The sequence below is a fragment of the Gadus morhua genome, chromosome 9 (assembly GCF_902167405.1).
Source record: "Gadus morhua chromosome 9, gadMor3.0, whole genome shotgun sequence".
In the NCBI taxonomy this organism is placed as follows: Eukaryota; Metazoa; Chordata; class Actinopteri; order Gadiformes; family Gadidae; genus Gadus; species Gadus morhua.
Genome location: NC_044056.1, coordinates 16,130,803 through 16,154,802, shown reverse-complemented (window position 1 = coordinate 16,154,802; position 24,000 = coordinate 16,130,803). Strand labels below are relative to the sequence as shown.

The following is a 24,000-nucleotide window of genomic DNA, read 5'->3' as shown; positions in this document are numbered from 1 at the left end:
TGTGGGTTTCTGTTGCAGCCGATGAGAGCTGTGGCCAGGTGATGCAGGAGGCCAGAGAGGCTGTAGGAGTGGCGAACTCAACCCCACTCACCCCTACCCACGCTGGGGCAGGGAGTCAAGACAACCAGCACTGCGCCCACGCTGTTAGTATCCTGGTGATCTATGACACGTTTCCCTCCCGATGCTGTGGCTGAACATGGAAGTGCACGAATAACGCTGGCACGAAGGGAATAAATACACAAATTGTTTGTTAAAGGTCCCATGGCATGCTACGTTATGGATGCTTTAATATAGGTATTAGTGGCCCCTTATGACATCATTGGATTCTTATTAATATTTACATAATTAGAGAACTACCCATAATGCTAGTAGTAGTCTATTGGGTCGATTGAACGGTCCCTACCTCGTCGTGGTCCTCTCCAACCATGCTCTCTCTGCTCCTCATGCTCTCTCTCTAGTGTGAGGAGCTGGTGAGCATGGAGCTGGAGAGGAGGCTGCTCAGGGACAACGCGCTGGCTGTGGCCAGCGGCCTGATGGCCCTCCACCGCCATGGATGCTCTGCCGACGAGTGGCACCGGCTCAGCAGGTACTGCATACCAACCAGCACCTTACCCACTGTCCTCTGTTTGATACATAGCAGAGACAGTATGCTGATCATTAAACTGTTGCTGCCTGACTTTTTTAAATTGCTAAATCATGCATGTGATGATTTATGATAATGAAATGAATCATAAATCGTCATATCCTCCATGACATGGAGGATGTGAACATATGATCTTTAAGGTAACATGTTGGTCTCCGTTTGCCTCTCCTACACTTCTTCTTCCTGCTGCCCCCCCCCCCTCCCCCCTCCACCCATAAGGTTCCTGATAGCAGAGTATGTGCTGGACCTTGGCTTCGTGGTCCATGGTCAGATTTTGAGCCGGGACGTGAGGATCACCAACACCGGGCCGGTCTCTGTGTCCTTTTCGGCCAACCACAAGCCTCTTGTGGGAACAGGTACCAACGGACCCACAGTGCGTGGAGCAAACGACCTGACCCCGAGTCACCTGAGGGAGGCACAGGAGCATTAAGAGCCCATTCCTCTGTGATTCAGGTGTGTTTGCTCTTCCCAAGGTTTCAGTGCTGAGTTTGAGAAGGTGAAGAACTTCCGATGCAGTGAGACACAGACATTTACGGTGACCTTTGACCCCCAGAGGTCAAAAATGGGTGAAATCCGTGTCACCATGCCAATAAAGGTCTGTCCACATACGACACCACATGCCATTTTGTGTCATTGTCAATTTGTTTTGAAAGTTATCTGTCACTAAATGTGTAATCATGTGCTGTAAAGGTACGTTTCACGTGTGAAGCATTGTGATTGGTTTACCTGTTTTGAATGACAGGTGGTAGGCGGGCCGTCGGTGCAGGTGCAGCTTTGTGCTGTGGTGTGCATGCCGTCCCTCACTGTGTCCAATGAAGAGCTGCTCTTCGACTGCGTGCAGTGTGGCATGTGTCAGGTAAAACTGAAAGCAACACGACAGCACCATAAGGTATAGCCAATGCAAGGGAGGTACATGCTTTTGCAGTTCTTATGGTGGAAATACATGATTTACTAACCCAACTCAATCATAGTTATTTGCACAAGAGGGAGAGGGAGAGAGAGACCATATGAGAGCTGAGTGATGTCTGCTTCTATAAAGGGTGGCTGTGGTCTTCCTTCCTACCAGGTGATCACCATACAGCTGTTCAACCATGAGAATGTACCGTGCAGCTGGAGCATGGCCGAGGCAGCCAGGCCTCGCAAGAAGGTACTGATCCAGACCCAATATCCTGCTGACCAAAGCCCAAAGAAATATGCTGTATTTGTTTGCCCAATAGCAGGTTTATTTTTATTTATTAGACATTATACTACGTCACCACATTCATTATGCCGTTGTTCTCAGTATGGCCTTGATGATCTCACCTTACTATATCTAGCCACTTGTATACACATTTCGCTCCTAATGTTGAACAGATACAGTGCATTTACAGTACATTGAAGGGGTTCAATGGTACATTGGGGTGCATCGATCTTTATTCAGAGCAGAGTGACCATTTGTTGAAAATTCTTCTCATGTACACACATTCTTTCTGCGATTCTATCTGCGATTTTCTATGGTGTGTTTGCACTGCACCTCAATTAGATGTTTGCCAACAAAATGCTGCCATGTACTCTTACTTTTGCTTTTCAGCACAAATAATTGATTGGCTTAGTGAAGTAAGAATTGGAATGATTCCAAATAAAATCTTGCAATGCATAAAAAAAAGGAAATGGTACACCATACTATCAATCTTACTATCTGTTGTTAAGAGATAGACTAGACTAAATATTAGCATCTTGCCATGGAAAACCAAATGCAAAACATTATTTTGCATACCCAGTCTGTCCCCATGGCAATTGTGTGATTTCCATTTAAAGACCAAAGGCCAATTGACTTCCATTTACATTTAAAACGAATAAATTACGTATGTACCGGTGTCTTTAATGATATATATATATATGTAAGATATTTATAATGATGCTCAACCCTATTCTATATTTGTTAACACAAATACAGTATATTTCATGAGTGAACCTGTTGTGGCCTATGATAACGAAGCAAGATGTCTGAGGACTTTCTGTCTGTCGCTTGGATCCAGATCGACAAGTTCATGCCACTCCACCTGCGTCGGAAGGCCCTGCAGGAGCAGAGTCCTCCTCCACCAGCGGTGTTTGAGGTGGAGCCCTCCTCTGGCCTGCTCCACCCTGGAACCTGGCTCAACCTCCAGGTCAGGTTCATCCCAGCCCAGGAGGTGAGCAACAGACATACATCACAGCTACCTACCAAAGTGTATATATGTGTATGTATGTTTGTGTGTGTGTCTGTGACTATATACGTGTGTGTGCTTGTGTACGACCATGTGTGTGTGTGTGTGTGTGCGACTATATGTTTGTGTGTTTGTGTGTGACTTTATATCTGTGTGTGTGATTATATATGTGTGTGTATGTTTGTGACTATATTTGGATGTCTGTGTGTGTTTGTGTGTGTGTGTGTGTGACTTTATATCTGTGTGTGTGATTATATATGTGTGTGTGTGTGTGTGTTTGCGTGTGTGTGTGCCTGCAGTGCGAGTACCGCCGACAGCTCGTATTAAGCGTGTCCGGCAGCACGCAGCGGCAGGTGGTGTGGGTCCAGGGACAGGGCCAGGAGCCCCGGCTGGCGTTCAGCCCCTCGGCCCTGCAGCTGGGGCCCTGCATGCCCTGCGGCGCTGGGGCCATGGCCGAGGTCAGGGTGAGAAACCCCTGCTCCTTCCCCCTGGAGTTCTACTCCCTGGAGCTGGACCCGCAGTACCGTAAGGAGGACCAGGTAGGGCCCTTCTACCGGTCTGCACTTCAGGCCACACTTATACTGTTCTTAATACTCGTTTGCTGAAGAGTGCATGTTGTTTATGACATGTAGATATGCATACTTTATTACTGCATTTGACGCCATTCTACAAAACATCAACCCCCCCATCTTCTCCTCACCAACAAAGGAATGCTTGAGATTTGTGCTTCACTCGTCCTCTCTCTCCCCCCTGCCCCTCTCTCTCTCTCTATCTTTCTCTCGTTTTCAATCTTCCTCTCTCTCCCCTCCCCTCGCTCTCCATCCTCCTCTCACTGACTTGCCCCCCCCACCTTCCCCCTCTCTCACCTACCGCTGTCCCTATCCCCCTCTCTCTCTCTTGCTCTCACTCTCTCTTCCCCCAAGATCCTGCGTCTGATGTGGGAAGGATATGGCGATGGCCGGTCGATGCTGCTGCCTCCCCGCTGGGCTGGAGAAGCCCTGCCCCAGGAGCTGCAGGATCACTACGCCGAGCTCTGCTCCTCCCCCACCCCACTCCCCGACGGTAGGGTCAGGGTACGCCTCCAGGCGCCTCCCCAGAGTAGAGCTGCTGCTCTGCAAGAGAGAGGTGGAAGTGCCCCACTGTTGTTCTCCCACCGTGTGGCGTCCAGACCCGGCCCGTGGTGTGTGGTGTCTCCAGACCTGGCCGGTCATGGGTCATGTTTCCAACCTGAAAGAGTCTATGAAAGTGGGCATGTAGGCCGACGTTTTAGTAATTTACCTTGATCCTTTTTTGTAGTTTTTGCTCCAGCTCATTTCTTTCTTTAGATCTCATTTGTAACCCTACACGTCCATTGTTTACAATAGTTTGCAATATTTTTGTTTCGCTAACGCTGATTCACTTTTGCATGTATTATTTCTTAGTGTTTATATGATGGTTATTTTTGACTTTGCTTGTTGTCCCTTAGTTATTAGTTGCTCGTACACTTGTCCACAGCTATATTTGACTGCCCCTCACATACCATGAGGCATGCGAACAAACACAGGAACTTGAACTTACATTAACCTTATCAAATACATATTCTGTTCAGAGGTGGTCAGAGAAGGAAGCGAGAGGAGTCAGGGGGTGCCGGAGATGTCTCCTCTCTCCAGGGCGATTGCCCGCCATGTGGGCGTTGACCTGTCCCCCGAGGCCGTGGCTGCGCGAAACCGACGGGGCATAGCCGTCATCGTCCACGGTGCGCCGCAGACAGGTCAGGAACACGCATGCCCCGGTGGTCAAGGGCCAAAGGAGTCGTTGGACGTCTTATGGGGAAACTTTGTTAACGTGTATAAGGTCACCCGTGAGGATTATAGTGGATGGTGCAGTTTACTCTCCTGCCGGGGTTTACAAACGCTACAAAATATTTAAAATGTAACTGATAAACCACTGTTATGTAGTAAAACGATGGCGGTCAACAATAAGTCGATGTTGATGTTAGTGTGTCTGTGTATGTGTGTGTGTGTGTGTGTGTGTCCACGCACTCAGGTAAGAGCAGCGTGGCCGCCTCCCTGGCCCGTCACTACGGAGGGGCGTGTCTCACGCTGGAGGGCGTGGTCACTGAGGCGCTGACCACAGGCTCCTCCCCCGCCAGCCTGGCCGCGCGGCAGCTCTACAACCAAGCCGCCGCCATGCATGCCCAGAAGAGGGGAGAGGAGGCCGGTGAGTCAGAGGATTCACTTTGTATGCAGAAAGGCCAGCACAAAGTCAGGGAAACCACCACATAACAGCACGTAATGGACACGGCTCATGCCAGCTCATGATGCAAACCTATAGCAGAGGGTGCATTGTCCTCTCAGTGAGCAGGGCAGCATCCGCAGTCTTCCGCTGAGCACACCATGTGTGTTTATATGAACCTTTATGCGTTGCTTGTCTTTGTCGGTATTCCTAAAGGCCAGGCTGGTCAGGTTCCCCCCGGAGAAGCTCCCAGTGCTCCCACTGCTCCCACTGCGGAAGCTGGTGGTCTCAGTGTAGAGTCTGTGGCCCAACACAACGAGGGTCTCAGCCCCAGTTGGGACTCTGTGGCCCCCAAGAGGACCCAAGGCTCTCTGGACACCAACTCTGTTTCCAAGGTAGCGTGGCGCTTGTGATCAGACAAAAGGTGTAAACCGGAAAGCCATACCCTAAAATGACTTTGAATCCTTTTGAAAACGTAGGATTAGATGTAAATATGGACTTCATTGCCCTCTACGGGTTGATCGCATGCTATTACATAAGTTACCTGTTAATGGCAGTTTTGATTATGCAGGTAACCTAAACCAAAGGCTGGTGGGTATTGATGGGTGGTGTGTATTGATGGGTGGTGTGTATTGATGGGTGGTGTGTATGGATGGGTGGTGTGTATGGATGGGTGGTGTGTATGGATGGGTGATGTGCTGCTGGTGTGCAGGCTGGGGGCAGCCAGGTCGCTGAGGTGATCAGCCAGGTGGGAGATGTGGACACGCTGAGGGCTCTTCTCCCCCATCAGCTGCTGGTTGATCTCCTGGCAGAGAGACTGCAGGTAACAATGGCAACGGTGATTGCCCGGTCTGTTGTGTGTGTTGCATTTTCCCATGGTTTGATATAGAGGCAGATTTGTGTCAATAATGGGGAAATGATTGTCCGGGAACTAGAGCTGTCAGTTAAACGCGTTATTAACGGCGTTAACGCGAACCAAATTTAACGGCGTTAAATTTTTTATCCCGCGATTAACGCAATTATTTTATAAAAAAAAAAAAAAAAAACTTTTTTTTTTTTTTTTTTTCTTTGGCTCAAAACAAAGAAGCAGTAGCCTGACTGCTATGTTCAAATGACATTTGTTCAAAGCAGTCGTTTAATTACACTATAGGCTCTTTTTTTGTATCGTCCTGTTTTGATCAGTGTATATGCCAATGTTGTTATCAATAAAAAATCATTTGCACAAGGCAAGCCGATGCACTTCACCATGTTGATAAGAGAATTAAAATGAGAAGAATTATGGGACAAAAAAATCAAGGGATATTTAGCATAGAAAAATAATTTGCGATTAATCGCGATTAATTAGAGTTAACTATGACATCAATGCGATTAATCACGATTAAATATTTTGATCGCTTGACAGCTCTACCGGGAACACATCGGCTTGCATTGGTCATCTAATTTAAAAAAACCAACAGCTGTTCAATACAGCACAGAAGAAGGAATGTTTAAAATCCTTTTGAGTTTTATCGTGACTGTAGGCTTTGAAGGGTAAACGTTGTTATTGCAGATACTCAAAATCCGCGGAGGAGGAATTGGAATCCATAACTGTATATCGTAATGCTTTTTTGTCTTCAGATAACAGTATCAATACAGATTCTTCTGTTTTGCAAAAAAGCTCCTCTTTTCAATAATTTCTGGAAACTGGAGACGTTCGGAAATATGGCGATCCTCTCAGTGTTACATCGGTGCCCTCTGCTGGACTGTCTCTAGCCCATTATTCCGGCATTGCAATGCCATGTGTAAACGCCAGGAGACAGAAATATTCCTGAACTTAGCTGCATGTGTAAATAGTGTAAATCACTAACAAAGCCTGCAATGTTCTCCACTTATTGCCCTGAAACTATGTAGGGAATGGGCTTATGCGAACACTTGATTTACATCATCGTAACTTGTACCGTGTGTCTCCTGGGGTGTTTCCCCGTGACAGCTGAGAGACTGCTATCGAGGGGTTGTGATTGACGGCCTGGAGTGTGTCTACACCCCGTCAGTGGCCAGCGCTCTGCAGGTGGCCCTGGCCTCCATCAACAACCGGCAGCACATCTACCTGGTCGACCTGTGTGACCCCGCCAGTCCGGCCCAGGGTGAGAACACACACGCACGCACGCACGCACGCACGCACGCACACACACACACACACACACACACACACACACACACACACACACACACACACACACACACACACACACACACACACACACACACACACACACACACACGCAATAACTCAAACCCACCAACACCACAACATCGGATAGAAATTAGCTTTAGCTGTGTGCAGTATATCCACATGCATACCTCTGTGTACCGCTGTGTGTATGTCTGTATTAATACTTGTGTGTGTGCGTGTTGCGTGTTCCTAGTGCTCTCCACAGAGGCCCTTCTGAAGGAGCTGCCGGTGGAGGAGCGGTCGGCTCCGCAGGGCGAGGCCAGGGAGGAGTGCAGCTCTCTGCTGGAGGAGGAGACGGAGCAGGAGGGAGCCAGAAGGAGCCGCCAGCGCAAGCAGAGGTACGCACGCACTCACGCACACACACACACACACGCACGCACACAAACACACTTTAACGCTCCCTTTAAAATGTAGGTCTGAATCCTACCTGGCCCCTAAGGTCTGACCATCAGAAGCAGTCGTGTGTATTCGGTGTGTATTTGTGTGCAATCATTGCTGTGTCACTCCAGACGGAGTGAATGGAGGTGGTGCTGCTGTTTGTACCCTTGAAAAGATTTGTTGTTTTTGTATTGTGCATTCTACTATTTGAATGCATCTTCAGTTATGTCCTGTATAATCGTTAATTATAATGATTATCGTTAATTATAACGATTATACATAATCCAAATTATTTAAAGTGTGCTTGTGTGTGTGTGTGTGTGTGTGTGTGTGTGTGTGTGTGTGTGTGTGTGTGTGTGTGCGTGCATGCCTGTGTGTGGCTGTGTTGTGCTGGTGCTCCTCTCAGGGAGCGGGAGCAGCAGGAGCAGCAGGAGCAGGAGTTGAAGAGGCAGCAGGAGGAGACGGAGAGGTTGAGAGAGGAGGAGGAGCTGGAGAAAAAGAAGAAGAAGGCAGGCAAGAAGGAGGTGTCGGGAAAGAAGAGTCAGCTGGGAAGGAAGGTCTGCAGGGATCTCTCTCTCTCTCTCTCTCTCTCTCTCTCTCTCTCTCTCTCTCTCTCTCTCTCTCTCTCTCTCTCTCTCTCTCTTAAAAATTTTCAAATCTCTCTCTCTCTTTCTCTCTCTCTCTCTATTTATTTGCAGTATGTCCTTAAACATTTTCAAATCTTGCTTATAAACCGCAGAGTGTATTCTACAAGACCGTCTGTCCCTATTCTAAAACCAGCTACCTTTATGTCTCCCTACCTTCTCTTCCCACCATCCAGTCCACCCCGTCTCTGGACAACAACATACAGTCCATTTGCAGCAACTGTAAAGACACACCAACAGAGGCCAGTGAGCCAGGTAGACAATTCATTTATGCTTCTATGTCTTCTTCAATACAGAGATTTATTGGTACTTTATATATAGCTGGCCGCACGCCTGCAAATCTCCCTTGTCTTTAAGCCATGCCACATTGTCTGTATACAGGGCCTTTCGTCCCGGTTTCTGGGGTCGAGGCAGAGCAACAAGTGGTGAGGTCACGCCATCACATCCCACTTCTGTAATCTCTGAGGCATCACATCCCACCTCTATAATCTGTAATACATCACATCCCACTTCTATAATCCATAACGCATCACATCCCACCTCTATAATCCATAACAAATCACATCCCACTTCTATACCACGGGGCATCGCATGCCACTTCTGTTATCCTTAACGCATTAGCGCTGAAGGAAACATATGAGTGAAGTGTCCTTTTGGACTTTTGGAGTTTTTTGTTAGAGAATTGAAATGTTGCCCTCTCCTTTGCTTGTTGTAGGCCTCATATGGGGAAGGTATATGTAATAATCCAACTATTGGAAGTTGAATGTCTATCAGATTTTTTATCAGATTTAATAATATTTTTAATAGTTGAATAATATCAGGAGATAATTCAGGGTGATTGTACTGCTTCTATTAAGAGGTTTAGAAAACTGTGTACTGTAGTGGAGTATCCAACAATCCTCTATTCATTGAGTCACACAGGTTTGGTTTGGATGCATGAAGTATCCCATCGTGTGTTTGATGAGTCCTCCCGTGCCTCCTCCAGCCCAGTAAGACTGAGCTCCAGCTGCTGTCACGGCTCCACTCCTACCAGCAGAGCCGGCTCCAAGTCAGCCACGTCCTCCAGCACTGGGACCGCCTCCTGGGGCTGCTCCAGGTCCCGCTCTGCTGCGCTGATGCCCCAGCAGAACCAGAGGAGACCCCCCCCGACAAACAGGTGGCCGGACCCCTCTCTCTCTCTGTGGTGATGGGATCTGGGCTGGATCCCCTGCTGTAATGCCTTGAGGTTCAAAACATATAGGCACTCCTCGTGGTCTATTTCTATGATCAGAATGTCATTCCAACCGATGGACAGGATCTAAAAGACTCACCGTTTAAATAACAAATAAGCAAAATATCACAGAGGGATATATCCACTATACAAATTTCCTCATAAATAAAGATACAAATCTGTGGTGCTAATGCACACCATACTAACCCTAATAACATCATATGAATTAAAGTAGGTTTTTTGTTATCCATTCACTTTCACTTATCTTTTTCCATATCTATCCTCCTTCACAAACCCTGATGAACGGTGAGTGAGCAGACCGCTGTGGTTTCCCACTCACTTAACCACCTCCACGGCCCCCTCTTCTCCCTCCCTGCAGCCCCCCACAGAGAGGAAGACCAGGAGGGAGCGAGAGAAGGAGAAGGGGGATAAGGAGCGAGGGAGGCTGGAGAAGGAGCGCCAGATGGCCGACGCCCAGCCGCCGGCCCCGGGGCCCGGCCAGGCGGTCGAGGAGCCCCGGTCAATCATCGCCGTCCCTCACCTCACGCTGAGTGCGGGCGGGGGCCCTTCTGGCCCCCAGGAGCTGGTGAACAGCGGCGCACTGCCTCCGGTGGGGGAGGTACGCAGCGTCGCCTCCCTTGAGTTACTGCTCTCATCCAAAGCCACTTGCAGGACGTTTTTACATTTATATAGTAACAGTGTGTGAAACAAAAACGAGCAGTTCCTTTGAGGATCTGTCGCATGTTGTGCACCTCCAACAATGGGAAGCTGCACGGAGATCAAACTACGCAGCCTTATCATGAATGGAATTGGAGGATTTCAGATGATGTTATCACGCATTGTGTGATTATTGTCGTCTGCTCCTGTTGTTTATATAAGATGGACGCATTTGAGGAGATGTTTTGGCTTGTCCGACGGTGAAAATCCGCCATGACCCCTTCACATAGCAAAGAAAGTGTAACAGCAAACATCAATACCTTCCTCGCATGGAGAAGCAGCAGCTCTGCCTCATTCATGTTGATAACAAGACGGGACTGTTCCGTTTGAAGGGTCTGTCCTTCAAACAGAGGGTGTGCCCCCCCGCCATTCCTAAAGAGCCCCGCGACTGTTTAGTTTCTCACCTCCTCTCTCTGTCCTGGTCCAAGGTGCTGGACGGGATGGGCCTGGGCCCCAGCGGCCCTCCGATCCCTCCCCCCGTCACCTACTCTGTGGTGTCCCTCCCCAGCGGGAGCCCAGAGGGCGAGGGCTTTATGCTCTCCGACTGCTTCTCCCTCCTGGACCCTTCGTACCCCGGCGATTTTGTCGCAAAGGACAATGAAGAAGATGCCGTTGAGTCACTGCCCCCGAAGGTAACACACTGTCGGTCAGCTATGAAGCCGTATGCAGGCCTGACACGCCGGCTCACACGCATGCAGTACACAGAAAAACTGATGTAGAAGGCTTCACACGGTGACCTAGAAGAATTCAAAATGGAGAGCGTGTTGCTAATGAAAACCAAAACCAAAATATTTGTAAGCATTTGGATTGGGAAACGTGTGTGTGTGTGTGTGTGTGTGTGTGTGTGTGTGTGTGTGTGTGTGTGTGTGTGTGTTTGACAGGAGGAAGTGATAGCACCCGTGAAAGGGCGTGGCAGGAAGGCAGGCCCCTTGACGAAGGAGAAGGAGAAGGAGAAGGAGAGGAAGGACAGTGAGAGCCAGCAGGAGCAGAGGAGGAGGTCGGCGACTAAAAGAGGGGCGAAGGGCTCGGACACGTCCCGCTCCCCGCCGCACCCCTCTGTCACGCCCTCTGACCTCAGCGGGGCGGGGCAGCCCAGCTCAGAGCCGCCGCTGGAGCCCAGACCCAAGTACAGGACTGCCTTTGTACATGCAGACATACATAGTCACACGTTCATACTGTACACATGCAGACCCTGACTGTAGACATGCACACATGCTGTAGACACACTGTAGACGTGCACATATATTTTAGACATGCAGACATAGTGCCGACGTGCACACATACTTTAGGCACAATTTCGTACTGTATACATGCAGACATACTGTAGACACACTGTAAAACTGCACACATACTATAGACATACTGTAGAAATGCATTCATACTGTAGATGCATTCATACTGTAGATGCATTCATAGTGTGTGTGTGTGTGTGTGTGTGTGTGTGTGTGTGTGTGTGTGTGTGTGTGTGTGTGTGTGTGTGTGTGTGTGTGTGTGTGTGTGTGTGTGTGTGTGTGTGTGTGTGTGTGTGTGTGTGTGTGTGTGTGGCTGCAGGTCCACTACATTCCGTTGGGTGGTACCAGCTCATGGTGAGGTGGTGCTGAGGCTGGGCTTCCAGTCCGAGGTGCCGGGGACCTTTGAGCAGACCATGCACTTTGAACTGCTGGGCACCCGGCAACGCTACCCCCTCCCTTGCAGAGGGACCTGCAGCTTCCCCTCCATCTCCAAAGAGCCAGGGTCAGTTCAACCTTCCCCTTTACTGTACGCCTACCCCTCCATCTCCACAGAGCCAGGGTCAGTTCAACCTTCCCCTTTACTGTAGAAGCATGAATCAAAGACCAGACAGGTATCAGCCCAGGAAGTACAGTCATGTAAAGAATAGAGTTGTGCCTCCTTTCATGGAGTTGGATGAAAGAAATACCACCATGGATGACACCACGAAAGTGTAGTGTCATCCATAATGGAAGGAGCAGCAGTCTGATTAAGGTGTGTCCTTTGTTAAACTAGGAAGTGAAGCCTAACCCTAGCCTGCTGTGCTTTTTCCTTAGAACCATCTTTGCCCTGACGAAGCAGACCCCCCGGGAAAAGGAGGGCCTGCAGAAGACATACGTGCTCAAACCGGGCTTCTATGAGTTTGGACCGCTGCTCTGTGGCAAAACCAGAGACCTGTAAGATCCAGATCCAACGGCAAAATGTTTGACACATTTTGCCATTTTGCTATAACCCAGTGACTATGGATGTGTGTGTGTCTGTTTATATGTGTGTGTTTGTGTGGTTGTGCATGTGTGTTTTTTTGTTGGTTTGTGCCTCATTGTGTGTTTGTGTGTGTGTGTGTGTGTGCGCGTGTGTGTGTAGATACAAAGAGAGGAAATACCCAGAGAACACAGAGAGGCTGGTGATCCAAAACACAAATGATCTAGAGGCGGAGGTCCACTTCTGCTTCCAACACGACACCAAGGCCACCACCTTCATACTTGACCCCCCAGTCATGATGCTCCAGCCCAACCAGGCACAGGTGAGGAGGAGGCTTGCCCCACTAAGTGAGACAAACAAGCTGTCTCAAAATGGCCACCACAAGGGTCCACTGATTGAAAAATACGAATCATGTGTACAATATGGCTGATGTTCTTGTAGATCATTTTGAGAAGTGGCTCTAAGTGGTGTTCGTGCCTTGGTGATCATTTGTGACATTAAACGTGTCATTGATGTTGAAACTGCCTCGGTCATCCACTCTTCTCCCTGACATGTGAGCAGAAACCCAATGATAGCTTCCAAAGCCAGATCAAATGTATACCCAGAATGAGGAGGAAGCTGAGATTCTATTGGTTCAGGGTTTTATATGGAGCGGAAAGGCTTACCGTGCTGGAGTAACATAGTGAAGCCAGCAGTCTTCCCTGGTGTGCTGATGTGATGCTCCTCATGGGGAATGTTCGATTATGGGATAGCATTGTCTTACTCTCTGCCCCCCCCCCCCCCCCCCCCCCACTAGGAGCTGTCCATCTGGGCCTACCCCATCAGTGTGGGTCGCTTCGAGGACAGCGTGGTGTGCTGCGTCAAGGACAACCCAGAGCCCGTCCTCATCGCCATCTCCTGCTGGGGGGCCCGTCCCGAACTGGAGCTGGACCGCAAACACCTCAACTTTGACAGGATCCTGCTCCACAGGTAAGGAAGGGGAGCCGTGTTCAATCGGTCAAACTTTATTTGGGAAGCACTTTTAATACAAGCAAATGTTACACAAAGTGCTTACTACAACTCTCCCCCCCTCCCACGACACACCCAGAGGTATTCACACATCTCAAAACAACGCCCCCCTCCCCCTCTCATCCATCCACACCCAAAGCAATAACTTTGTGAAAACAAATAAATATATTCAAGGGGATGACAGTTTTGTTGACCGATCTTTTAATCTTCTCTGACCTTCTTCTCACTCCCACCCCCCGCCCAACCTCCACCACCCGCCCTCCTGACCTCCACCTCCACCACCCCCCCACCTCCAGGGAGGACAGCCGTAGTGTGACGCTGAGCAACAACATGGCACTGCCCGCCGCCTGGAGGCTGAAGGGCCTGGACGACCTGGGGGAGGAGTTCAGCGTGTCCCAGGTGGAGGGCGTGATCCCTGCCCGGGACTCCTTCTGCCTGCAGGTCCGCTTCAAGGCCATCAAGCCCCTTCACTTCAGGAAGACCCTGCGCCTGGAGGTATTGTACTCATTGGTTTGTGTTTACCAGGCCTGGATCCAATGGTCCTCCCTCTGATCGGCTGGATTCCATGTGTGTGTTTCAGGTGTCCGATGTGGACAACATCTTAGGAGTGGCGCAAACCGAGCACCTGCACATCGGCACCGAGGCATACGACGTTCACCTGGACATTATCACTCCTAATGGTACGGCACGCAGCACACACACGTTGAGTGTGTCGAGGACGTAGCTCCTCCACACTTATCAACCACAACGCTAAACGCTTAAGTAGACTCATGTATGGAAACAAAACACACATTTGAAATGTGCGACGGGCCACATGGTTGACATCGGTGCTGACCAGGTATCACGTGTCTCGTGTTTTTTTACAGGGAATGACGGCTGTCTGGACTTTGGAGCCGTCAGGGTGTTTAAGGAGGTGAACCGGTGCATCACCTTGAAGAATAAGGGGAAGTACGAGCTGGCCTACAAGTGAGTTCTGTTTGTATTTGTCATTTCCTCATCAGGTTTCATGCGCACGTTCATTTGAATGTATCGGCGTTACCCTTCTTCTTACTTGTTTCCCTTCTGGGATCAATAAAGATGTTATCTCATGTCGTCTAATCCTGTCGACCCCTCGTGGAACAGGTTCACGCTGGAGCGCACGGACCCCTCCCAGCCCGACCCGTCCACTGTGTTCAGCGTGTCCCCAGCGCAGGGCAGCCTGCTGCCCACCGAGAGGCCCACCGCAGTGCACATCCTCTTTAACCACGACAAGGAAGTGTGCATTGAGGAAGAGCCTCTCCTGCAATGCCAGGTCACTCTACAACCCCGCCTACCCTTTCCACCGCAGTTACATAACCACAATTTACACCAGTGGATCTCATCGCCCAACTCTGTCTAACCCGAGCATAGTTGTGTCACATTATTGACTGTTCCAAACTGCGCTTGTAAAAGTTCACTTGTAGATGCTTGTGCAAATGCATACATATTTATGATTCTATAAATGCACTTGTGTCACTTGATCCATGCAGAGGCGACATTTCCCAAGCCACCTTAAGATTGTAGTCTTTTTTTAGTCTTATTGCAACTAATCATTTGGTCACCAGTAAATAATTAATCATTTGGATGGATTCAGAAATATGTTCACATTTGACCAAATCTATGCACCTTCATTTAAATGTCTCTCTATATGTTTGGCACATATCAATGAATGTGACGTGCAGGATTAAACAGTAACTAATATCATAAAACTTTATTCAGACGAGGTGGAGTGTGGACCAGTAGCCAATGCTGCGTGGCCCTGGGCAGAAACCCACCCATCAGAACCACTTACTGCTACCAATTGCTGCTCTATCAAAGTCACTAACATTGTCTGTCCTTTGCAGGTTATTGAGCCTTCTATCGGTATAGGCGGCGAAGTCATAGCAATCATTCCCATCAAAGTGTCGATCCGGGCGTCTTTTAGCAGGTCAGTCTTCAGAAGATATATTGATTGAAGGGGAAATTCAGAGAGGCACCCGGTATAAAAATATAATATCGATATAAAGTGACTGGTAAAGATGCTAAATCTGAATCACAATACTTTGAGTTAAGTATATATACATAAATAAATATCTTGCACAATATTATAAAATATGTACATTAATAAATATTCTAAATTCATTAATAGTCATTTATCTTGATGACCTGATGAATTTGGATTGTGTAAGATGAATTTTTCTCTTGATTGAATTCAAGTTCAAAACAAATCAGAAGGTTGAATCTACATTCTGAATTCATTTCAATGTTCATGGCATCTTCATATTCAGGTACAAAGTCACACCTGCCAGTGAAATCAACTTTGGCCCGCTGGTCTTCGGCAGCAGAAGCAGCCAGAGCTTCACCATCGAGAACACTGGGGAGTTTGAGGCCCGCTTCACCATCGGCCGCATGAGCAACGGCCTGCAGCCCGTCCCACCTGGAAGGCAAGCATAGTTTGCACAGTTCGCACACATGTATACGTTTATATCCTCACTTAAAGGAACAAGATGTAGCATTGATACCAAGTGTTTACAATGGCTCCTGTAGTCCAAATTCACTACTTTGGATAAAGTATGTCAGAGGAGCTGTGCAAATTATGAACTAGCTCATGTGGCATCCGTTTTAAAATGCTAGTCATGGCTCTGATCACGGCTCTGGTCAGGGCTCTGGTCAGGGCTCTGGTCATGGCTCTGGTCGCGGCTCTGGTCAGGGCTCCACCAGACCATCCCCAAAGCAGGCTTTTTATCTAATATGGGGTTTAATACCATGGTAAGATTTGAGGGTGCTAAAGAAAAGACCAAAAGAATGCAAGATGTTTAAAATAAACAACGCCAAAAGTGTCCACTCCCTCCCTTTGTTTTCATTCAGGGATGAGATGCCCTGATTTGTCAGAAATAAGACAGGTGATGTCTAAAATCGTAATAGCCCCAAATAAAAGCAGGCGCTGCTAACTTAAAACACTGATTCTCAAAGAGCATATCCCTCACTAAAAGCTGACGGATGTCTTTGCCACTTCTAACGATTGACACTCAAAATTACACCTTGAACTTGACCCTTTCACCTTTAACTTGAATGTCTTTCACTCTACTGCCTGGTGGTCTCCTCTCAGGACTGAGGCTCCAGGCGTCAGGACCTCTTGTGAGAGCCAGCTAGCGAAGCCCCAGGCTCCTGCCAGAAAAGTGAAGCGCTCCGACTCCGTTGTGCGTGATGTGGGCGTTATGCAGGTGAGTCTGCGCTAGAATGTTGATGATGCCATTTGAATTAGTGCTGCACGATTTGGTGAAAAAGTCATATTGCGTTTATTATGGACAATATTGCGATTTCCGATTGCGATATAATAAACAGATGGTGTCATGAGTCTACTTTGCTTGGTTATCAAGGAAAATGCACACAGATTACTGATCATTTTTGTGTTTCTTTCTCAGCTCAAACATACAAACTTAAACTAGCATAAAAAATACAAAAACTAAAAAAAGTGTACAGTACTGTTTTCAAAATAACAATATTTTACAAAATTAAATAAATAATAAGAAAATATATTTTTCAAAATCAAGGCATTTCAGCTGTGGTTTCTCAATAGTACAACAAATTAAAGTTAATATAATAAATAAGATGATACATTTTATTTTATTAAATCGCTTCCTTTTGCGGTTATGCAATAACAAAGGCTGATATCACGATAGCGATTGCGATCCGGTTAATCGTGCAGCACTAATTTGAATTATCTTGATATGAAAATACTAATTGTGTACTTCTTTGTAAGATAAACCGTACAAATCTGTTATTTTAGAATGTCTATTATTTATAAAATGTTTGTGATTCACCTTGAAGTTGAAGAAAATTTGTAGGTAAATCCTACATATTCCATTTTGTCCAGCCATTACGGAGGTTTAACGGCTGCTGTGTCCGCTCTGTCCCCTCTGTCTCCTCTCTGTGCCCGGGCCCCCCACCCCAGAGCCGCTGGACCTTTGGGCTGTTCACCGTGTGCCCCTGTGCCGGGCTCCTTCAGCCCGGGGGGCAGCAGCAGGTGTTGGTGGACTGCGGGGCGGACCAGCTGGGGACCTGGTCCGAGTATATGGCCATAGACTTCAGCGACCGGGACCCCTCGGGCCACCCCGAGGGCACCCCCTTCATGCTGGCGGTGGATGTGGCTGTGCCAGGTGGGAGGATGTAGCCATGACGATAGCGTAGTGAGAAAACAGTGATATTGTGATTCAAGGGCCGTGCAATATTGTGAACACATTGGACATTGAGTTGAAACAAGAACAGGCAGGCGCGAAACACCTGCGAACCTCACAGGCTTAAAGGACAATTCCGGTATTTTGAACATTGGGCCCCCTTTCTGGTTTGTTTAGGATGAAATAGAGTGGGTGACACCGAAATTTGAACTATTAGTCCTTTCTCGGGTATTTGGCTCATTTTGAATCGCTCCTGCCTGCTTCACAATGGTTGTCTGTGTGCATACACAAACCTGTCAACCCAGCAACCCTAAACGTTTGTTTTCAAAAATGTGCAAGTAACCGAGTGGTTAGTGGCATTCTTGAAGTTTAAAAAAAAATTATCGGCGCAATATATGGTTTCCATCCGTGTTAGTTGCTAAATGGAACTATTTTTTCAGATACCTCACAACCGCATATAAACTTCCGCACAAGGTCCCACTCCGTGCAGCACCTACTTTCGACTTCCGTCGGCATCTGCCTGCACTTCCCACAGGCACACCACCCGCCCGTGATCCTGGGGACCGCTTCAGCCGGAGCTTCAGGCGCCTCCGTAGCCCTAGCCTCCATCTCACGTAGCTCCTCTTGGGTGAATTCTGGTTCAAAACGATATCCTCTGCCGTCAAACTCAAAATCGAGTGCGTCCTCCAGAATCCACCTTTCATAATCCATTTTCAGTGATTTTCTATGTGATTTTCCCTAATCCGAGGTGCTCGCGGTACAAGACTTCAAACCAACGTAAACAGCCCACCTTTCCGGTTCGGCGGAGTAATAGCATCGTGCAGTAATGAGTCTTCCAACTGAAATCAACTGGCGATAAATGTGCAATAAAACACGACAGAAACCATATATTGCGCCGATAATTTTTTTTTAAACTTCACAAATGCCACTAACCACTCGGTTACTTGCACATTTTTGAAAAAAGAACGTTTAGGGTTGCTGGTTTGACAGGTTTGTGTATGCACACAGACAACCATTGTGAAGCAGGCAGGAGCGATTCAAAATGAGCCAAATACCCGAGAAAGGACAATTAGTTCAAATTTCGGTGTCACCCACTCTATTTCATCCTAAACAAACCAGAAAGGGGGCTCAATGTTCAAAATACCGGAATTGTCCTTTAACCTTATTAGGAGAATTACAGGGCACTCTTCCCAAAATAATAGGCAAACTAAAAGCCAGTTGCAACCGATCTAACCTTTCTAAATGTTCCTAATGGATTCAAGTTGCTCCCAGGATGGAGACGCCCCTCGAACGGATAAAATATGTATGAATTTAAAATGCTAAAAAAGTGAAGTCTACGTATGGGAAACTGCATTGCAGACCGAAATGAGATGGTCCGTTGCTCATGTCTGTGGTACATGGCGTTTAACCTCAACGAGATTGGCAGATATTTGGCAGATATTTAGCCTGTTATCCAATGTGTCTGACAGTGTCTGACAGTGGTCAGATCAGGTCACACAAAGTGATCTGGCTCCAGTATATAGGGTATCGAACTCAGTGCATTTCTAACTATCCTGCCACACTAGCCTTTACAGTCTAGAATTGAATGGATCTCTATTAGTATCATTTATTCTTTCAGTCAAGTATTTTTCTTTTCACACATACACACACACACACACACACACACACACACACACACACACACACACACACACACACACACACACACACACACACACACCCTGTTCCCCGCAGGACTCGGGCAGGACATGAACTCCATCTTCGAGGAGCACCGGCTGTGTCCCAGTGCCGGCCAGCTGCGGTCGGAGCCGTTCGCCAGCGCGCCGGGCGTGTACGTGGTGGAGGACAACACGTTCGTCTTCCACAACGTGGTGGCGGCCGGCGGCGGCGTCCGGGCCCGCTTCAGGCTCACCAACACCGGCCTGGTGCCCTGCCAGCTGCTGCTGGCCATCAAACAGGGTACCACCAAGGTACCGAGACTGGTGCACCCTGCTTAGGGGTCGGGCTGACTGATGACTTACCAGCGCTGGTGGTCGCTGGTTAGCGGTTGGGCTGACTGCTGGTTAAGAGGCAAACCAACCAGCGCTAGACTGATCAGATAACTCCCTCTCTAGGTTGAGCATAAGCTATTTCATGCATACTGTCTGATTGGTTGATAGGGTAACCCAATACTGCTGAATAGGCGTTATGATGCCATACACTTGTCCATTGATTGAAACTCAATTGAAGGGGATTGATGCAGGGCAGCCTCTAGAGTCGTCCCAGAATGAACCAAAGCCTTTTTAAAAGGCGGGGTCAGGGATCGAGGGAGAGAGCGGCAGGTGGGAGGAGAGAGGGAGCTCTGGCTAGGGCTATCAACCTAGCCTATACCCAGGCCTCTAGGATTTAAATGAGCTTCACCATGAAGGCCTATCAATATTGGAGCTACATCAGCAGGTTGGGAATCACTCCCTTTTACGTGTGTGTGTTCTGCTCCTTTTTCCCCGTGACGTGGAGGTGTTTGACGTATCTCCTATGAGACTGTACGTCCCCAGCCAGTCGCACTGCTTTGCAGAGGTCACCTTCAACCCTCACACCATCCGGCAGCATAGGGCTGTGTTCGAGGCTGTGCTGGAGGGAGGCATCAGGTCTGTGTGTGTGTGTGATATACAATGATATAAAATACAATTAACTCTATATGAATAAATACATTGTGATAAGAGAGCAGTCTTTCAACGGTACAATTGTGCATCATCTATTTACTTTCTATCTATTTTTTCACACCCTTAACTTGAACATTCAACTTATTTTTTTATTGTGTCTCCCTCTCTTTGTCTCGCTTGCTCTCTCTCTCTCTCTCTCTCTCTCTCTCTCTCTCTCTGTCTCTCTCTCTCTGTCTCTATCTGTGTCCCTGTCCCTCTCTCTGTCCCTTTCTCTGTGTCTCTCCCTATCTGTGTCTCTGTCCCGCTCTCTGTGACCCTCTCTTTCTCTCTCTCTCTCTCTCGCTCTGTCATGCGCGCTCTCTCGCTCTGTCTCTCTTTCTCTCTCTCTCTGTGCCTCTTTTTCTCTCTCTCTCGCCCTGTCACTCGCTCTCTCTTGCTCTGTCTCTCTCTTTCTCTCTCTCTGTCCCTCTCTATCTCTCTCTCTCTCGCTCTCTCTCTCTCGCTCTGTCACTCGCTCTCTCCCGCTCTGTCTTTCTCTTTCTCTCTCTCTCTCTCTCTCTCTCTCTCTCTCTCTCTCTCTCTCTCTCTCTCTCTCTCTCTCTCTCTCTCGCTCTGTCTCTCTCTCTCTCTCTCTCTCTCTCTCTCTCGCTCTGTCTCCCGCTCTCTCTCGCTCTGTCTCTCACTCTGTCTCTCACTCTGTCTCTCTCTATTTCTCTCTATGTCTCTCTCTTGGCCTTGCTCCAGTATGATTTCGATGGTGAAGAGCAAACTTCTGCAGTTCAACCTGTTAGGAGAGGGCAACCTGCCCAGTGTGTTTGTGACCCGGCCGGCCCTGCGGGACAGCCAGGGAAACCCCGTTCTACAGTTCGGCCGGCTGTTGGCCGGGCGGCAGCACGCGCTCCCCTTGGTGCTGAGGAACGATGGCATCATGGGGGCTCAGGTAAAGCCAGGAGGGGGTTTAGTTTGTGTTCAAACTAATACTTATTGATTTTTAAAGACCTGGTGGTAGGAGTTGATAATGATGTTGTACTAATACTTTCATTTGCATTAATGATATGATTATTACTTTACTACAGTTAAGTTTACTGCAGTGTTTCTCAACTGGTCTTTCCTAAGGACCCACACGTGTCTTTGTTTATAAAGTCACAACCCAAAATATATCTGCCAATATTGCAGTAATCAACAATGCCTACGTGAACAGTTCAAAACAGAGAGAACACAAGCTGCACTGATGGGGGCTAAAGCCAATGAAAAGTCCATTGAGACATAATATTCAACGGACCTGAAACATGCATGGCCCTCTCTCTAAGGTTTGGCATATGCTTCATGACCCACTTATGGGTCGACCCCCCACCACTGGTTTAGTGGACCATATTTCTCAGGATTAAAGATTCAGGAGTTAAACACAGGGTTGTTCCGGGCAATACTATTCTAAGTACAATGCACGTTACATCTTTGTCGTAGCTATACAGAATTTAAGGCTAAGAAATGTAGAACATGAAAAACTGAAAATAGAGAATGGAATGGAAACAAATATAAAGTGAGACAGTTTGAGTGTCGGTCTGTGTTTAATCCATAGGTCCACATCGACATGCTGGATAAACAAAGAGTGTTCACCATCAAGCCAGCCCCTGACAACACCATCAGCAGTATCACATGCTCACCACTAGAGAGCACTGCTGACCCAGGTACAGCCTCACCGCCGCACCCCCATGCTGCCGTATGGCCGATGAGTCCATTCATATATTCTACCTGATTCCTTCACCGGCTCTTCCACCAGAGCCCCCGCTCTGCCACAGGGCCTCCCTCAGGCTGGCCCCGGGCCAGTCGGCAGGGTTTGAGGTCGGCTTTCACCCGGAGCAGCCACTCAGCGCCAGGGCCCGCATAGAGGTGCTGGTCCAGGACAACCAGTACAACCGCATCATGGTGAACCTGACCGGAGAGGCCTACCGAGACATCATCACCCTGGACAACCTGCGCAGGACGGCCCCGGAGGACGGGGACCTGGAGGAGGGTAGGAGGAGGGGATGGGGTGGAGGTGATGAAGGGGAGGTTAGAGGAGGGGAGGGGGTGGAGGGGATTAGAGGAGATTAAAGGGGAGGGAGACGGGTGTGGCTCACCCTTGTATCAGACAGCGCTGCAGGAGGCGATCACGGTTATTGGAAAGTCATATGAAGTCTGGGTGATCGTGTGAGTTTGTTTTTCTCAGCAAAGTTTAGACTGTTCTGTGGAGCTGGGGGGCAGTGGGGTCTGATCAGAACTGGGTTGGGAAAAATAACTCGAAAAGTCTAGTATCTATCTATCCAGTATCAAACATCCACGCAAAAGATGTGTCCTCAATGATCAATATGTCTATGGAACCATCCACATCTCCTCCAGGCGAGTACGAGGCACTTGACCTGGGGCACTGCCAGGTGGGCCGTCCCTACAGAGAGCACTTCACCATGACCAATCACAGCACCAGCACGGCCCTGAGGTTCGAGTGGCCCGCCCCCACGCCCCACATCACCTTCTCTCCACAGGTAATGGCGAAGAGAGTAATGCCATGACAAAAAAAACACACAACTGCAATAAGACGTGTGTTACTAGGCCATCGACCTGGTCACTCGTGTGACCTCCTCCTCCTCCTCCCCCTCCCCCTCCTCCTCCTCCTCATCCTCCTCCTCCTCCTCCTCCTCCTCCTCCTCCTCCTCCTCCTCTTCCCCCTCCTCCTCCTCCTCCTTCTCCTCCTCCTCCTCCTCAGGCAGGCCACCTCCACGCCGGCTGCTCTAAGGAGGTCAGCCTGGCCTTCTGCTCCCCTCTGCCGGTGACCCTGGCAGCCCAGGGCTCTGTAGTGAGGCTGTGCTCGGTGGAGTTTGACCGGCCCACCGAGGAGGTGGTTGACTGGGACGACCGGAAACGCACGGCCCATCTGCCCCTGGTTCCCTCTGGTGGTCCCCAGCAGCCCGCCAACAACCAGGTACAGTATGTCCACCATCGCTGTGATACACACATTGAACCCAAAGGGACAGTTTTTTTAATAGGTGTGTGTGTGTCATTGTGTGTGTGTATGTGTCTGTGTTTATCTGTGTGTGTCATTGTGTGTATGTGTCACTGTGTGTGTGTGTGTGTGTGTGTGTGTGTGTGTGTGTGTGTGTGTGTGTGTGTGTGTGTGTGTGTGTGTGTGTGTGTGTGTGTGTCTGTGTCTCATTGTGTCATTGTGTGTGTGTGTGTGTGTGTGTGTGTGTGTGTGTGTGTGTGTGTGTGTCATCGTGTGTGTGTGTGTGTGTGTCATTCTGTGTGTGTGTGTGGGTGGTGCAGTCGGAGCCTGAGCCCCCCTGCTCTGTGGTGGAGGGCTCCCAGCGGGAGCTGGAGCTGAGGGTCAGCGCCGTGTGTGACTACGCCATGTTCCTCTGCGACGGGGAAGCGGTCCGCTTCAAAGACACCATGCTCTACCAGACCAGGGTCTCCCAGTGAGTCTCCGGGTACACCTTTGTAGATAATGCAGATTTTGAGGTCTCTGTACGAGTCCCACTTGGAGTTGTGCTTGGTTAATAGGTTCTATAAAAACGGGTTGGTCCGTTGGAGCCTGGAACGGGTGACAGTTGAACTGTTTGGTCCCCTACATATGTCTGTGTGCACAGACTGACGATCAGGAACCAGGGGGTGGTCCAGCTGGAGTATTCATGGAAGGTCGTCATGGACCCATACGACAGCGCTGAAAGAGGTGCTGTGGAGCTTCTATTAAGGGACTTTTATCTTTCCCTCTTGGGGGCTAGGGTCAGGGGGGTGACAATAATAT

At 48.7% G+C, this 24,000-nt stretch overlaps 1 protein-coding gene across 1 annotated transcript in view; it reads left to right on the top strand.

The window, feature by feature from the left end:
• hydin (HYDIN axonemal central pair apparatus protein) overlaps positions 1–24,000 on the top strand; it is a 75,047-nt gene that overhangs the window by 34,159 nt on the left and 16,888 nt on the right. The window contains exons 29-72 of the mRNA XM_030366114.1: positions 19–143; positions 459–586; positions 863–999; positions 1,117–1,238; positions 1,386–1,499; positions 1,710–1,790; positions 2,662–2,814; positions 3,129–3,368; positions 3,753–3,891; positions 4,418–4,579; positions 4,855–5,028; positions 5,260–5,438; positions 5,756–5,866; positions 7,013–7,166; positions 7,449–7,593; positions 7,695–7,719; positions 8,113–8,190; positions 8,454–8,532; positions 8,659–8,702; positions 9,263–9,433; positions 9,879–10,106; positions 10,633–10,836; positions 11,086–11,330; positions 11,756–11,938; positions 12,250–12,369; positions 12,557–12,716; positions 13,191–13,363; positions 13,699–13,897; positions 13,983–14,082; positions 14,269–14,368; positions 14,525–14,693; positions 15,265–15,347; positions 15,688–15,843; positions 16,509–16,623; positions 17,355–17,559; positions 19,312–19,547; positions 20,074–20,204; positions 20,964–21,159; positions 21,799–21,907; positions 22,000–22,233; positions 22,599–22,741; positions 22,963–23,178; positions 23,520–23,671; positions 23,843–23,925. Coding sequence (XP_030221974.1) covers positions 19–143; positions 459–586; positions 863–999; positions 1,117–1,238; positions 1,386–1,499; positions 1,710–1,790; positions 2,662–2,814; positions 3,129–3,368; positions 3,753–3,891; positions 4,418–4,579; positions 4,855–5,028; positions 5,260–5,438; positions 5,756–5,866; positions 7,013–7,166; positions 7,449–7,593; positions 7,695–7,719; positions 8,113–8,190; positions 8,454–8,532; positions 8,659–8,702; positions 9,263–9,433; positions 9,879–10,106; positions 10,633–10,836; positions 11,086–11,330; positions 11,756–11,938; positions 12,250–12,369; positions 12,557–12,716; positions 13,191–13,363; positions 13,699–13,897; positions 13,983–14,082; positions 14,269–14,368; positions 14,525–14,693; positions 15,265–15,347; positions 15,688–15,843; positions 16,509–16,623; positions 17,355–17,559; positions 19,312–19,547; positions 20,074–20,204; positions 20,964–21,159; positions 21,799–21,907; positions 22,000–22,233; positions 22,599–22,741; positions 22,963–23,178; positions 23,520–23,671; positions 23,843–23,925 — 6,501 coding nt within the window. The remainder of the gene's footprint in view (positions 1–18; positions 144–458; positions 587–862; positions 1,000–1,116; positions 1,239–1,385; positions 1,500–1,709; positions 1,791–2,661; positions 2,815–3,128; positions 3,369–3,752; positions 3,892–4,417; positions 4,580–4,854; positions 5,029–5,259; positions 5,439–5,755; positions 5,867–7,012; positions 7,167–7,448; positions 7,594–7,694; positions 7,720–8,112; positions 8,191–8,453; positions 8,533–8,658; positions 8,703–9,262; positions 9,434–9,878; positions 10,107–10,632; positions 10,837–11,085; positions 11,331–11,755; positions 11,939–12,249; positions 12,370–12,556; positions 12,717–13,190; positions 13,364–13,698; positions 13,898–13,982; positions 14,083–14,268; positions 14,369–14,524; positions 14,694–15,264; positions 15,348–15,687; positions 15,844–16,508; positions 16,624–17,354; positions 17,560–19,311; positions 19,548–20,073; positions 20,205–20,963; positions 21,160–21,798; positions 21,908–21,999; positions 22,234–22,598; positions 22,742–22,962; positions 23,179–23,519; positions 23,672–23,842; positions 23,926–24,000) is intronic.